Below are 14,696 nucleotides of genomic sequence, written 5' to 3'. Positions count from 1 at the left end.
GCTAGCAGTATATTGTTTTCCTTTGTTTATGAGATATAAACTATATTGCTGCCCTGTATCAAAAGATTCACATGTCACTACTTCAGCTGATACTGCAATCACACAGCTGTGACATCTGACATCCATGGTGATGACAGAGTATGCAAAGGCCCTGAGGGACCATTGGTATGAAAATGGAACCCCAGACATGGCTACCTAGGTCACTAGGTGAGTAGAGTACTGTGTTTAACTGCTCGTGCTATCTTCCATTGATAGATGGTACTACTGCTACAAGTTATGGCATAATGTACACTCTGTGGATGGATCATGGACATGGACCCCCTTATTTTTGGCTTCCCGGATCAGGCAGGAAGGATGAACAAATGATCACTCATGCTATCTTTCTGGCGGCCTCGTCCGCGAAGAGAACGTCATCTATACATGTCACGATGTTGTACGCCAGGCTCTCCAGCACCCTCGAGTAGCTCTCCAGGATCGCTTGCCCAACATCCTGCAAGATCCATTCATATCACAAGCTCCGTAAGAAACTTCAGATGCAGATGCTGCTGCTGCATTGAGATGCTCATGCTTCAGTTGAAGTTGCTCACTCACCTTGTTGTACTGGATCTTGCTGGCGTCAAGCGTGGTCTGGGAGAGGCCGGGGAAGCGCTGCTTGAGGCAGAGCAGGACGTCCTCGGCGCGGCTCGCCAGCATCACGTTCTTGTCGGACTCCATGAGGTCCTTGACAGCGCTCCATGGGGACCTCGAGTGGCTCTGGCTCGCCTTCCGCCGCCACACGTGTATCGCCGCCTCCACGCGGTCCGCCGCCTCCAGGGCCTCGTGCTCCGACGAGATCTCCAGGCAGTCCAGGAGGTACTCCGGCGAGAACTTGCCCGGGAACGACATGTGCCGGTAGATCAGGTCCCCCACGCTCGCCCGCCCGCACTGGAATCGGAATTCAGAAAACCTTTTTAGATTCAGCGTTGCTGATGAATCGCACGCAATTCTTGGTACCAAAGGATTTGAAGTTACCGTACCTTGGGAAGTGCTTGCTTGTACAGGTCAGGGATCCGAATCTCGGCGAGAACGCCGTTGTTGATGGCCATGGCCGCCTTGTGGATCTGGCTCGCGCAGTCACGCTTCTGCTGCAGGTCCCGCCGCGCTGTCTCCGTCAGCCCCGGCTTGGTGACGCACGGCACGGGCAGCCACCACTTCCCATCGCCGCGCTGGCTCGCCGGACGGCACGGCGTCGCGACGGAATCGTCTTTCTGGCCCTTGTCATTGACGTACCAGAATTCAGTCTTCTGGAAGCTGTCCAGAATCTCCTGCGCAAGTGCACAAGAACAATTCAGGCCACGCTTAATTTGAACAAACAGCAGATTTTATGGCTCGAGTCCATGTCATGCATAATACGAAGAATCTTGGATCTTACAAGCAACATGTCGTCGAGTTTCTTGAGGGCGGGGAGGTTGACGTAGATGTCGGGCCTCGGCCTGGTCGCCATCACCTGACAAAATCAAAATGCGTCGATGATCAGCGTCACGGCAGAAAGCTTATTACTGTTCTCCAGAATAGCATCAACGCGTCAGCTCTCAAGCTGTGCGGTTTCAAATTTTCAATTCTCACCTCCCGGGTGGTGCCGTCGGGCAGCATCTCCTTGGAAGGGAAGAACTCGACGATGTAATCGCAGACAGAGAGCAGGCAGTCCATTTCTCGCCGCCACATGGACTTCTTCTCCGCCGGCAGGGGCTCCAGCCTGTGGCAGCTCCCAAAAACGGTGGCTGTGAGCAGAGGAGGCGACGAACATTAGCGTGCTCTGTTTTCCTAACCAGGCGGCACTGGGCTAAAGATTTGATCTTTGAGGCGAGGAAAAGCATGTGCTCTGACCATAGAGGTTGGTGATGGCGTTGGAGATGGCGACGGAGGTCGAGACCCCCTTGCCGCTCCCGGACATGTCCTCGCCCAGAAGAAGCTTCGAGAACCTCTCCTTGATCAGCTGCAGCTCTGCGAATTCATGGAACGCAAGGTAATCAGCAATCCAGCGTCCAGAAGCATTTGAAAGCACCACAGAGTCACAGAGAGGTCTTCCTTCGTGGGACTGGGGACCTACCGCCGTCGCCGGCCTTTCCCTCACGCCCGCCGCCGGCGCCGGCGCGCCGCGTCGTGCTGAGCCTCTTGAGCAGCGGCGGCGCTGGCTGCGTCGCCCGCGCAGGGAGCGCGCACACCGGCCAACGCGGGTACGGCGACGAGCCGTAGGGGCTCCCGGGCTCCCCGCTGCACTCGGAGGACGCGTCGGAGGACGGCTCCCGGTGGTGGCCGCCCCGCCGCGGCGGGCGGTCCAGGTCGTCGAAGTCGGCGTAGTCGGACTGCGAGCGCGCGTCGAGCTCGGAGCCCTCGTCGCACGTCGACGACGGGGTCTCCATCCCACCGCCGCTCCACGGCGCACGCGGTTGTGCTCGGGCAGTGGCGGACAGGGCAGGGGGCTCCTAGGACGCTGGCAGGCGGCACGCGGCCGGAGTGGCAGGCAAGGCGAGGGGGGCAGGGAATAGAATGAGCAGAGAGAAATAGGGTCCTCGCCGTGTCCGACTGCCGAGGCCCACGATGACGGCGATGAGGTACGCCCGGCCCCTACTTTACGGTTGGAAGGGGAAGCGTGCGATTCCCTCGCTTTTCTCGATGCCGATGATGCCCCTCCCCTCCCCCCTGCTTATCCCCTACCTCTGTCTACCCGCCAAAATTTTCTTTGAAACGTGTAAACACGAGCAGCAGCAGGGGAAGCAGGCTCAGATCCAACAACGCCATGCCTGAGCCTGACACAATTAACAGTCGCAAAGCGACAGGGGCTCTCACGCACCGCCGAGTGCCGACATACGATCATGAGCATCGTTAACACTGCAGCACCGCGATTAAGCTCACTAATGACTAATCAGCAGCAGGGTCTGAATCCTTAAACAGCACACAGCTGCAGGATCCAATGCCTCAACACTGTCACACACTCTCTGTCTACGACAGTATCGCTCTCGATTCTGTCCTAATCAACACTGCCACACTGAGCTAATCATGTGATCTCTGCCAGTAAACAAGCTAGCCACAGCATCCAGCAGTAGAATAGCCGCCGGCGCGCTGCCCGAGCTGTCAATTCGGGCCAGGCAAGGGGGCTGGACGGACGCGCGGCCGCGGCCACTGCCGAGCTACAGGAAAAGGAAAGCCCCCAATGGCCATGTGGCAGCGGGGGCCCAGCCATGTCGCCTGACACAAAGTCGCGAGCATGCCGGTCGCCAGAATCATGGCGGCATTACGGACGGCAAAGGGACGACGAGACGAAAGGTCCCCCGTCCCCGATCATGACCGGCGGCCTGCGTGAGCTGGGAACCCTCCGCTCCCCCCCCCCCCCCCCCGCGGCGGATTGGCACCGCAACGCAAAGGGGCAATCACTACCGTCTTTCCACTCGTCTCCTCCCCGTTGTCCTTCCTCCATGGACGGAACTCGGAAGGAAAGGAGACGTTGCTTTCTTGGTCCATGTCTCTGTTCATTAGCCTTTCCTACTAATTCTGCCAGGAAAAGGGACCCGGGCTAATTCTGAAAAGAGGAAAAGGAGGCCTAATTCGAAGGCACTCTGTCTGGCGCGAATACAAGAAAGCAGGGCATTTTGGGGTTTCCATCCACAGCTCACAAGTCGCAGCTGAGTTTTTTTAAAAAAAAATGTCGCAGCTGACTGACAAGCTGTGACAGTACGAGCAGAGGACTGCCGCCGTAGCGAGTTGCCGAGTTCATGCAGAGGAGAGGCTGCATAGTATAATGAACTGAGCCTGTCGAGGTTAGCTGATGGGACTTTTTTTTAGGTTTATCCTAAGCACGCTTAGCCAACTCTTTTGATTGGGTTGTGTGGTTCATGATAGCCTACGGGATAGCGCCACGTGCCTAGGCTCGTTAGGTCTGTTTCATGCTCATGAACGTGTGTTGACTGTTTGGTTAGCCTGGCTTCTTGCTGAATAGTGCTGTCTGTTTATAAAATCCAGCAGATTATGGGCAGAGGTTTTGGAGCTTTCTTTTATCCTTTCATTCATAAATTTGTAGGGAGCATCCTGGATTAGACAGGATTGCATTGTTTAGCTGATGGTTTATGTTTTTATTTGATGAAGAATCAAATGGAAGAAGTAATTGTGTCTTACTAGATGTGCTGTGTCCACCCCTGTATGCTTAAAAAATTGGCAGAAGTATCTAAATTTGGAGGCCTAATCTGCAAACAGAGCAATTCGTATAAGCATCCAGCTTGTACCATCACAGCTTTTAATTGGGTGCAAATTACTAACTGGTAGCTTATTAATGCATTTCCAGATTGTAATCAGGCTGGTTGCGCTCAATAGTTCCATGCACCCTAGCCCCATCGGCAGTAGTTGCGATGCCAGAAACCATGCACTCATGGAGCCACCGCGTGCCTGAGTAGTCAGCCCGTGTGGCCGCCATGACTGCCTTCTAAGGGTTACTAGGACTAAAGTTTAGTGCACTCATTTTTTGCATTTTTAGTCTGTAAAGTGCTAAACAAGCGAACTAAAATGTGAACTAAAATGTTTAATCCTCTAGTTCATATGGGGTGAATTAAAGTGGACTAAATGGTCTTGGGATACCCTGCCCCTCATTTATTGGCCTTCCTCCCACTCGGCTCCCTCTGCCGGCCTCCCTCCCGCCACCTCCCACCCGGCCCCCGCCGTCGGCCAGGGCCGTGAGCCGACGACAGCAGCCGCCCCAGGCCGCACAGCGCCGTCGCAGCGCGCCGACAGGCAGGTCACCCATGGCGGCCCGCCGCCGCGCTGGGGCTGGCCGCCCAAGTTCGCCTGCCGCCGCGTTGGGGCTGGCCAGAGGCGCGCTCCGAAGGCAACGGATACCCAGGCTGCACGCTGCTGCGCTCCCATGCCCTCGCGCCATTGAAGCTGCAGATCAAGATCTAGAAGGAAGAAACAGGAAGAGAGGGAGAAGGAGCGAAAGGAGAGGGACGGCCAAGAGGGATGAGGAGAAGGTAGGAGACCGGGGAGCCGCCGCCGGCCGGTGGTGGTGGTTTGGGCGGGCGTGGGTGTCGCCCCTTGGGAGACAACGCGGGGGCCTATTCTTTTGATGCGGCGGCTGTCTCATGATCTCATTAATGGCAAAATGTGTTCTTCGTGAATCTGAGGAGGGAGTTTCCATCTTCAAAATAGGGGTAATATCGTCCTTGTTCAACTGCATTAATGGACTTTAGTCCATGGAACCAAACAAGGTAGGGACTAAAATTTAGTCTATGGATTAAAGGAACTAAACACCCACTAAGCCTATTTATCCATAATCTAGTAAGGTCTTCACGCTTTATGTAACACCCCAGAACAACAATAATATTCTGGAGCGTTAACACACTACACTTAGGGATGGCAACGGGACGGGTCGGGGTCGGGGTCGGGTGGAGCTTCCGCAGACTCACCCCTGAAACCCGAGAATAAAACCCGGTTCGAACCCGAACCATATTTCGGGTGACAATGAGCACCCACCCCTGAAACCCACGGGGCCCGAAACCCGAGCAAGACAGTGACAGTGGGCGGCGCGAGCGAGGGGGTGATGGGGAATTAGGGCTGGGGTGCGGGCGTGCGGCGCACTAGCCGGGAGACGGGGAGAGTGGGAGACGGACTGGGTGAACGGATATTATATACCTAGGGTTGTTGCTGGGCTGGGCTAGTTTTTAGGCCAAAATGTATACTTCGGGACCCCATAGGTCACCCGTGGGGGGAAGTATAAACCCATCCCCGCACCTGCCATGTGTCGGGTCCCCGAACCTAAGACTCGCGGGAGGAGTTCCGGACCTGCCCCCACCCCCGTTGGGTCTAAAACCTGCGGGTCTCGGGTCCAGACCCACCCGATTGCCATCCCTAACTACACTATAGCTGCTACAGGCACACACAAAAAAAACAGCAACAAAGATAAATATACAGAGCACGCGGAAGCAACTAGACAGAACATGTTACAAATTGGATCCAAATTTGAGATTATAAGCAAAGCAAAGACTTCACAACCAAACATTTTATTACAACACATGTGTCCAAAATATATATATGAAGAAGTGTGTGCACACACGCGTCCAAAATATATATACGAAGAAGTATGTGCACACGTGCTGCTACTCCCATCCAACCAAGCGCCTTCCAAACTCAAGAACCTGCGGAGGGGAAAAGCGTATGAGGTTTATGGAAAACCTCGGCAAGCAAATTGTTTCAACCAAGTCATTTAAATCATAATATATTAAGCAACAATTTAAAAATCATTATTATAAAAGCAACACCACATATCTTCGAATAGTAAATAAATAAATACTTCATAATATGAAATGCGAATGGTGCAATGCAATGTATGACTTCACTTCACCTACACATCCCCAAGGCAGGAGGTGAGGGCTGCAATCACATTGCTATATCTCAATGTGTGTTGTTGTACCGGTACTTACCGCACCAATCCAGCTACGGTTTCTTCATATGCATAAACAACATGAGAATGCGAATGCAAGATTGCAATGCATGAACTTCATATACTTCAAATTCATAACTTCAAAAGTAAATCCTCAAGTGGAACAGATACTTCAATATAAAGACAAATTTTAGATTTATCTTGCTAGTGTGAGGTATTGAAGTTAAATGGAGGCAATTCAAACAACAAAGTTAAAGCATGTAGACCACATTGCTACTTTTACTTGCCTTCATCGAAGACCAAGAACGTGAGCTAAGCACAATTTGAAGGTGCACCACCTGTTCACAAACATAACTCAACGCCAAAACAAACATACAAGCATAAACAAATGGAATTCGAAGCAATCCTACACCCGAACCCGACATTCTCACAAAACACATGCAATCTAAACTTGACAACAACGCTATTGCTTCTTTTTTTAATCTTTAATCCTGATGGCTAAAAATTCCCATCTTTTGCCATATGAAAGATAGATTCATAACTCACAACTCACAACTTTCTAGTGATATATAAATAGAGGAAAAATCATGAACATAGGATAATCTTGAGATGAACCTCAAACTGAAAATCTGACAGACTACAGAACAGTCATAGTAGAACAGGTATATCTGGAGCTACAAAATTCATATGAAGATGCACTTAACCAATTTGGAAACCTTATGAAATTTTCTACAGCTTCTTTATTCATCCAAAGATCCAATTCTGTCATTTGGGTTGCCTAAACTTTAGGTGAACAGATTCTGTCCAGAATTACGAGGCTGAAAAACTGACAGAATCAAACTTCAATATCTCTCATCTCTTAAATCCGATTGTAGTGTTCTTTACGGCTATGGAAAGCTCTGTAAATCTTCTACAACTCAAATAATTTATATTTTTTTGAAGCCATTAAGATAACGTAAAACAGCCATTACTGAAACCTACGCATATTGACTACGTGCTGAAAACAGCGACGAGGGCAAAACTTTACCCTAGCCCTTATCATCGTCGAATACCGCTACAAGCACGTGCTAGAACATCTTAAACCTTAGGGAAAACATGGATTACAGCGGGGGTATGCCTCACCTAGGGTTTCCCCTTGAAAATAGCAAGGGCAACGGCGACAGCAACGATCCCAACGACAACTCCCATTTGTTTTCCTCTCACTATCGACGAACGTCACAGCAGCCCCATTGATTGCATATAAACAGCACCACACATGGTGGCACCACCATGAACAGCAAGGAAAGGCAATCAATTGGGGAAAACAGAGAGAGGAAAGGAAGTCCAACCAATTTATGGAGAGGAACGTCAACGACGGGCGACGGCGTACCCTAATCTCTCCTTTCCCTCTTCTCTTGTTCTCCCTCTCTCCCCTTTGGATCACGGGCAGATGGGGAGTGGCGGCGCAAGGGTAGGAGACGGTGGGGGTATAGGGTTTAGAAAAGAGAGGACTAGGTTATTCCCGCGGTTACTGTAGCCTGCATCCCCGTGGCTGTCAAAACTTTGTGATCTAAACTCCAAACGAGACATATGAATGATAAAACGGAATGGATTCAACGAGCTCTACGCAACATGGTCTCCATTCGTCCATCTGAGAGACGGGTCCAGAAGTCAACTTTTGGCTACCGTATTTACATATTTCAACATACAAAGCGTATTTTATCTTTTGCATATTCTGTGTGTTACACTTTCTTCCCATTAGGTGCAGATGTTTAACGCGCACAGTACAAACACACTACGAAGCTTACTAGACACAAAGTGGAACCAAGGACAATTTGACATGATGAACTATTTAAAAACATTTGAAAGGGAAAAGGTTGGAAATTCTCGAAATAGAAAATGAGAAATAAAAAATTGAAGTACACAGAAAAAGGTATGGCTTTTCAAGGCCGTCCTATAAACCATTGAGTTGTATGCTGCATGCACCAACCAGTTCAACTCAAAAGCTTAAGCTGATAGGGAAAGATGACCAATTCACTTATACTCCAACACTCCCCCTCACGTGCAGGCTCGCTTAGACCGCATACGTTGAAATTGGAGTAGGCTGCAATTATTTTATTTAATCGTGCTCGCCAGGATTCAAACTCGAGACCTCTAACTCTGATACTATGTTGAGTTGCATGCAACAACCAGTTCAACCTAAAAGCTTAACCTGATAGGGAAAGATAGGCAATTCACTTATACTCCAACATAAACTTCCACTAGTAAAAGTCTTAAAATGTGCTTCCTGATAATGTCTGTACAGTAATCCAACTTTACACACACTGTGATGAAAGCACATTGGTATCTTGTGGCGCCAATGTCATTTTTTATTTTTATTTTTTTAAGAAGCACACAAACTTACACTTTAACCTAAGCCCATTCCTAGGATGTGATTCCAAGTGCTTGTGTTAAACATGGCTTAAATAGTTAGATCTCTCATGAAGTATTTCCCATTAATATAATGTTCCTCTTGGAAGCTACAAGTGAACATCATTGTAGGAATCCTGGTTTAGCTAATATGATGATAGTATGCATTGTAGTGTGACAAAGAATCTGACAAGGCATAATGATCCATATGGAGGCACCAACGATAAAACTGGAATCCTAAGTGCAAAATAACACATTTTAATGGAGGTTAACAGACATTGAACAGCACTATGATATGTATGATACTTGTGATACCCTGTTAGTGTACGCACATTGGTGTCCTGTGGCTCTAAATCACTTTACATAATCATCGTATAAATACACGTGTATGTGTAACCTTAATTCAATAGTCGGATATGGATTCCAAGTGCTTGTGTTAAATCTGTCATGCAGCATTTCTCATTAATATGGTGTTCTTTGGAGGCTAGCTGGCAAGAGAATGCAGGCCCCCTTCAAGCATGGAACAATGGAAGGCATCATTCTAGGTGTCTGCTTTAGCTAATATGATCATTTTCGATTAGTGTCAAAGATATCTGACAAGAGATAATGATCTGTGCGCAGGCACAAATGATACAAACCGAAATCCCAAGTGCCAAACAAGACGCCACTTTAATGAAGGATGACAGAAATTGAACAGCACTCTCACACTTGTGGTGCTTGTGATCATCATGTGAATAAAGGGGTAAACTAGGTTGAGGAAAGAACAGTAGACAAAGTAGGCATTGGGAAAGCTCATATTAATTTCAAAAAATGCTTTCAGGAAGGGAACTCACTAAAGGGAGCTTGTTTTCCTTGACCATTGCAGCTTCTTATATGCTATCCATACCTGAAACTGTTCACTCGAGACCCTGAAATCATACCACTTAGTTAACATTCAGAACGGTAAGTATAGCCCCTCAAAGAAATTAAAGAAGCCCTGCTGACCTCTTGAGTTTCGACTGACAGATTTCTAGCAATCCTAGATCAGGAAATGAGCAAACTAATACTAAATCCCAATTCTTCACAACCAGGAAAGTAGCTCTCTCTAATTGAATTTGACATAGCAAGCCCATTCAAACATATACAGCATGGCAGACTTATGTGACTTGTGTGACATCGAAATTGCTTGTGCTACTGTACCATGGGCATTAGCTCCTCCTGTATCAGAGGAATAATCTCACTTAGCTGAATCAAATCGGACGATTTCATGGATTCCTGGATCGATTCAATGCTCTACATCTTATGACAAATGCATTCAGCCTCAACTTGCCATCCGTCGTCGTTTCGGTCTTCAAGCTCCCATACTCATGGCACTGCCCATTTGAACAGCTAGATATAGCGCCGCCCTTTGTATGTTGCCATTTGTACCCCCCAGTCTATCCACGATCACACAGCCACACGGCCATTCTTGTCTTCTCCCCCTGCGATGTTTGAGGCACAACCCCGCTCAGCATCATTCCGTCGAACAGCTTGCGTGCGTCCCGGCTCAGATCAACCAGCCTCGCACCAGCTGACGCAAAGCGGCACGTCCTACCTGCGCATCTCCAATGATCCACGATCTCATCGTGCCGCAGCCAGCCTAGGTAAGTCCTTACTCCGGCGAGAACACTGAACACACGGTGCCTCCCTTCCCGCCAAAGAACACGACCGGACTGCGCCACCGAAGCCTTCTTCACCAATGGGGCTCGCCGGCCCGCGGGCTGATGGACGACGACACCGATCCGCAATATAATAAAGTGGATCGTTATTATTTTTCCAGGCCTAACGAGAAAATGAAAGCAACCGCGGGCCTAAAGCGGCCCATCAATGCAATTTCTCCTTCACTAGATGGCTTAGACATACTTACTCCGTAAAAAAACAAGTCATTATAATAAATTAAAATTCGTCCAAAAAATTATCATTATCCCATTTAATATGTACATATGGCAGTCAATTATCGTTAAATATGAATTAATAAATATATTACTTAATAAATAGGAACAAGTACTTATTAATATGTCATAGGGGCAAATCGGTTAATTTCTAGAACCACTTATTTTGTGGGAGGATAGAATAGTGCTCTAGGATCTCCAGGGACGCAGTGGTGCAAAGTGTTGGTGGCGCTAGCATTGGTGAATTAATTTCCAAAGACTACGGAACGCTTGCCAAAGAGGCGAAGAGCACACCACATACTCCCGGTATTGCGTATCAATTTCTGTGGTTTTTTTGAGAATTCGTGGAATCTCAAAGCACAGCATGCACGGGCAAATCCAACGGTGCGTCTAAGGGGTCTCAAATCCCTCCTACCACCCTACATACAATGGAGCCCGCGTGGGAGAGCACTCCTTCATTTTTGAGGAAGGATGAAGGAGGGGAGGGAGAGGAAGAATTAAGAAAAGAATAAGGAAGAAGAACCAATGGTGCCTAGCATAGCAATGCGTACATTGGTTGGAAGTGGATGGTTAGCGGCCCAGTTAAGGCAAGGAAGAAGTTCAAAAGGATACTGACGTGTAAGAATGAAATGTTCAACTTGTTTACTTGTCATTCAGTCTGACTGTTTCACTAAGCTTGACATCAAGCTCAAGAACACAGCCCGGAAGCTCCAAAGCTGGAGTCAGAGAAGCGTTGGACAGATTAAATCCCAGCTGTTGATCGCCAGGACCCTAATCCTGTGGTTGGATAGGGCGCAGGAGGTGAGGCAGCTCACTGAGGAGGAGTGCCAGCTCAGGAAACAACTCAAGTGCAAGGTGTTGGGGCTTTCATCTCTTGAAAGGACCATGGCAAGGTTGAGATCAAGAATGGTTCATCTTCGAGATGGGGATGCAAACACAAAGCTTTTTCATATGCAGTGTGGCTACCGAGCTAAAAAGAAGTTTGTAGCAAAGCTGGAGTATGAAGGAGGTGTTGCAAAGCACTCACACACGATGAGAAGGAAGACGTCTTGTTCAGATGCTTCCCTGCCATCATGGGAAGTGCTATGCAAAGAAGTGAGACTTCCTTGGTTTCCAGCAAAGAAACTTGAGCCACCTAGAGGTACCTTTCACTGAAGAGGAGATCTGGAACACTATCAGATCACTGCCAAATGAGAAATCACCTGGCCCTGATGGTTTCATCTCAGAGTTCTACAAAACAGCCTGGCCAATCATCAAGACAGACATTGTAGCAGCCTTCGATGCTTTCTACAGAAACGCATGTGCACAGCTGCATAAGCTAAATGGTGCTTTGATCACATTGTTGCCCAAACGGCAAGATGCCAAAATGCCAGGTGATTATAGGCCCATAAGCCTCATCCAAAGTTTTGGGAAGCTCATTGCAAAGCTGCTATCAAACAGGCTTGCTCCAGAACTCAATCACCTAATTGATGTAAACCAGAGTGCTTTTATCAAACAAAGGTCCATCCATGATAACTTCAAATTTGTGGAGCAAGCAGCAAGAACTTTGCATAGGAAGAAGAAGCCTACACGACTGATCAAATTGGATATTTCCAAAGCATTTGATACTGTATGCTGGCCTTTCCTCCTGCAGTTGCTGCAAGCCATGGGGTTTGGGCTAAAATGGAGGAATTGGATAGCAGCCTTGATCTCATCAGCAACAACACGAGTGCTACTCAATGGCACACCAGGACGTGTTATTCACAATGCCAGAGGTTTGAGGCAAGGGGATCCTTTATCCCCAATGCTATTCATCCTCACAATGGAGGTGCTCCACCGGCTGTTGAAAAAAGCAGTGCAAGAATGTGTCCTGAAACCTCCTGCAGACACTGCAATCCACCACCAATGCTCCATTTATGCTGACGATGTCATGTTGTTTGCTGCCCCTGATTTCCAGGACATCACAACAATCAGAGAAATATTACACTTCTTTGGTAACACCTCTGGTCTGCACACCAACTTTCAAAAGAGCTTGATTGCTCCAATAGCTTGCAATGCAGATCAGGTTCAGAGGATCCAGAGCATCATGACAGCCCCAATATCTGAATTCCCAATCCAGTATTTGGGATTGCCACTGTCTGTCACTAGGTTGAAGAAATCTCATTTCCAATCCTTAATTGACAGAGTCTCAGCCAGCATACCAACATGGAAGGCGCCTTTGATGAATAAGGCAGGCAGGCTAACTACTGTCAAGGCAGTTATGAGCTCCATGTGTGCACACATTCATATCCCTCAAGGTTCCAGACTGGGTGCTGCAAGAGATTGATAAAAGGCGCCGAGGATTCCTTTGGGCAGGTAGCAGCAAAGTTCATGGAGGACACTGTCTGGTTTCTTGGCCTTTAGCATGCAGACCGCCTGAATTTGGAGGACTGGGCATCCCTGATCTACGCATTGATTCCTTCTCTTTGAGGCTGAGGTGGTTGTGGTTGCAGAAAACGGACTCTAACAGGCCGTGGAAGCATATGCAGCTAGACTTTGCTCAGGATCAGGTGCTTCAGAATCTATTCCAGGCTTGCATCGAGGTGCAGTTGGGAGATGGGAACCTTGCTTTGTTTTGGACAGACAAATGGATCGACCAATCGTCACCTTGTATCATTGCAGCTGAGCTCTGCAAACTGATTCGGCCGAGGATCAAAAGGAGGAGAACAGTGGCTCAAGCCTTGCACCAGAAACGGTGGATTGAGGACGTTGTCGGACGGCTAACAGTAACCGCCCTCACTGAATATGTAAACCTTTGGCATGCGTTGCAAGGAGTGCAGCTGATGGCCGGGGTAGAGGACATTGTCAAGTGGAGATGGAACCTCTCAGGTGATTATTCATCGAAATGGGCGTACAAATTCTTCTTCAAAACAGCCGTCACCTTAGCTGCAGCAACACCAATATGGAAGTCCTGGGCTCCTCTCAAAGTTAAGTTTTTTATGTGGCTTGCTATCAAGAACAGATTGTGGACGGCAGCTAGGAGGCAAAGACGCGGTCTGCAAGGTCAGGCCGACTGCGCTCTGTGTGACCAAGAACTAGAGACGGCCAACCACTTGTTCTCCAGCTGCTCATACACGCTGCAAGTCTGGCAAGAAATCAGTGCCTCCATGAACATTCAGAATGCTGTCCCTGCACAGCATGACTCCCTGCTTGACTGGTGGATGCAGAAACGAAATGGTTTCAATGCTACTAAACGCAAAGGCCTTGATTCAGCTTTTATGCTGATCTCTTGGAAACTTTGGAAAGAGCGAAATGATCAAATGACCGAGTGTTCAACCGATCGTCGGCAAAGAACGTTGCAACGCTGGTTCAGGAGATTTCAGCAGAGGGGGAGCTTTGGTGTGCATCAGGTGCCAAGCACCTTGCTGCTATCGGTTGGCCAGGGACACCAGGAGTGCCAGGAATGGCGTAGTTGTTCTTGGAACGGCTTATAGAGGCTGTTCTTCGTTGAAAACGTTTCATGTAATTTAAATACTTGCAACAATCAAACTGTGTGCGTGCGCCCGGTAGGTCTGCGTTGTATGTTATTCTTTCTTCTTAATACAAAGATACGCAGCTCTCCTGCGTATTCACGAAAAGAAAGTTGGACTATTTCTTAAGCTGGCATGGAACCAAATTGAACAAATTTCTTGACTTTATTTCTTGGTTCTTTTTCTCTTGATTAGCTGATATATGCTTTTGGTGCTTGGATCTGCATCATCCTTCTTTCCAGGAAAAGCTGTCCTCAGCTTTTGGTCACATTCCGAGCATTTTTTTTATTTGAGTAGAGTAGTCACGAAAATACTTAAACCATGTGCGCCGCCGCCACCCCCCCCCCCCACACTCGCGTACACCGACAGAGCATCATAGTCCATGAAAGGATAAGAGGAGTATGGATGATGACTCTCTATTATGCGTCCCACGCCGCGTGTGTGACGGATGAGAACGATTCTCTGGCTGATGAAATAGAAAAACCATTAGTGTTCCCTCGCGCC

The 14,696-nt window shown here is 48.4% G+C and overlaps 1 protein-coding gene across 1 annotated transcript; it reads right to left on the bottom strand.

The window, feature by feature from the left end:
- Nucleotides 1-188: 188 nt before the first annotated feature.
- LOC101784382 (rop guanine nucleotide exchange factor 3) lies at nucleotides 189-2,625 on the bottom strand. The gene is made up of 7 exons (XM_004976425.4): nucleotides 2,090-2,625; nucleotides 1,867-1,983; nucleotides 1,606-1,760; nucleotides 1,412-1,486; nucleotides 1,017-1,304; nucleotides 592-924; nucleotides 189-490 (listed from the first exon to the last, which is right to left on the bottom strand). The coding sequence occupies exons 1-7, from the start codon at nucleotides 2,400-2,402 to the stop codon at nucleotides 371-373; spliced, it is 1,401 nt and encodes a 466-aa protein (XP_004976482.1). The 5' UTR covers nucleotides 2,403-2,625; the 3' UTR covers nucleotides 189-370.
- Between the last annotated feature and the right edge of the window lie 12,071 nt (nucleotides 2,626-14,696).

The sequence above is a fragment of the Setaria italica genome, chromosome VII, assembly GCF_000263155.2.
Source record: "Setaria italica strain Yugu1 chromosome VII, Setaria_italica_v2.0, whole genome shotgun sequence".
Classification (NCBI taxonomy): Eukaryota; Viridiplantae; Streptophyta; class Magnoliopsida; order Poales; family Poaceae; genus Setaria; species Setaria italica.
This window is presented reverse-complemented; position numbering and strand designations above follow the sequence as displayed.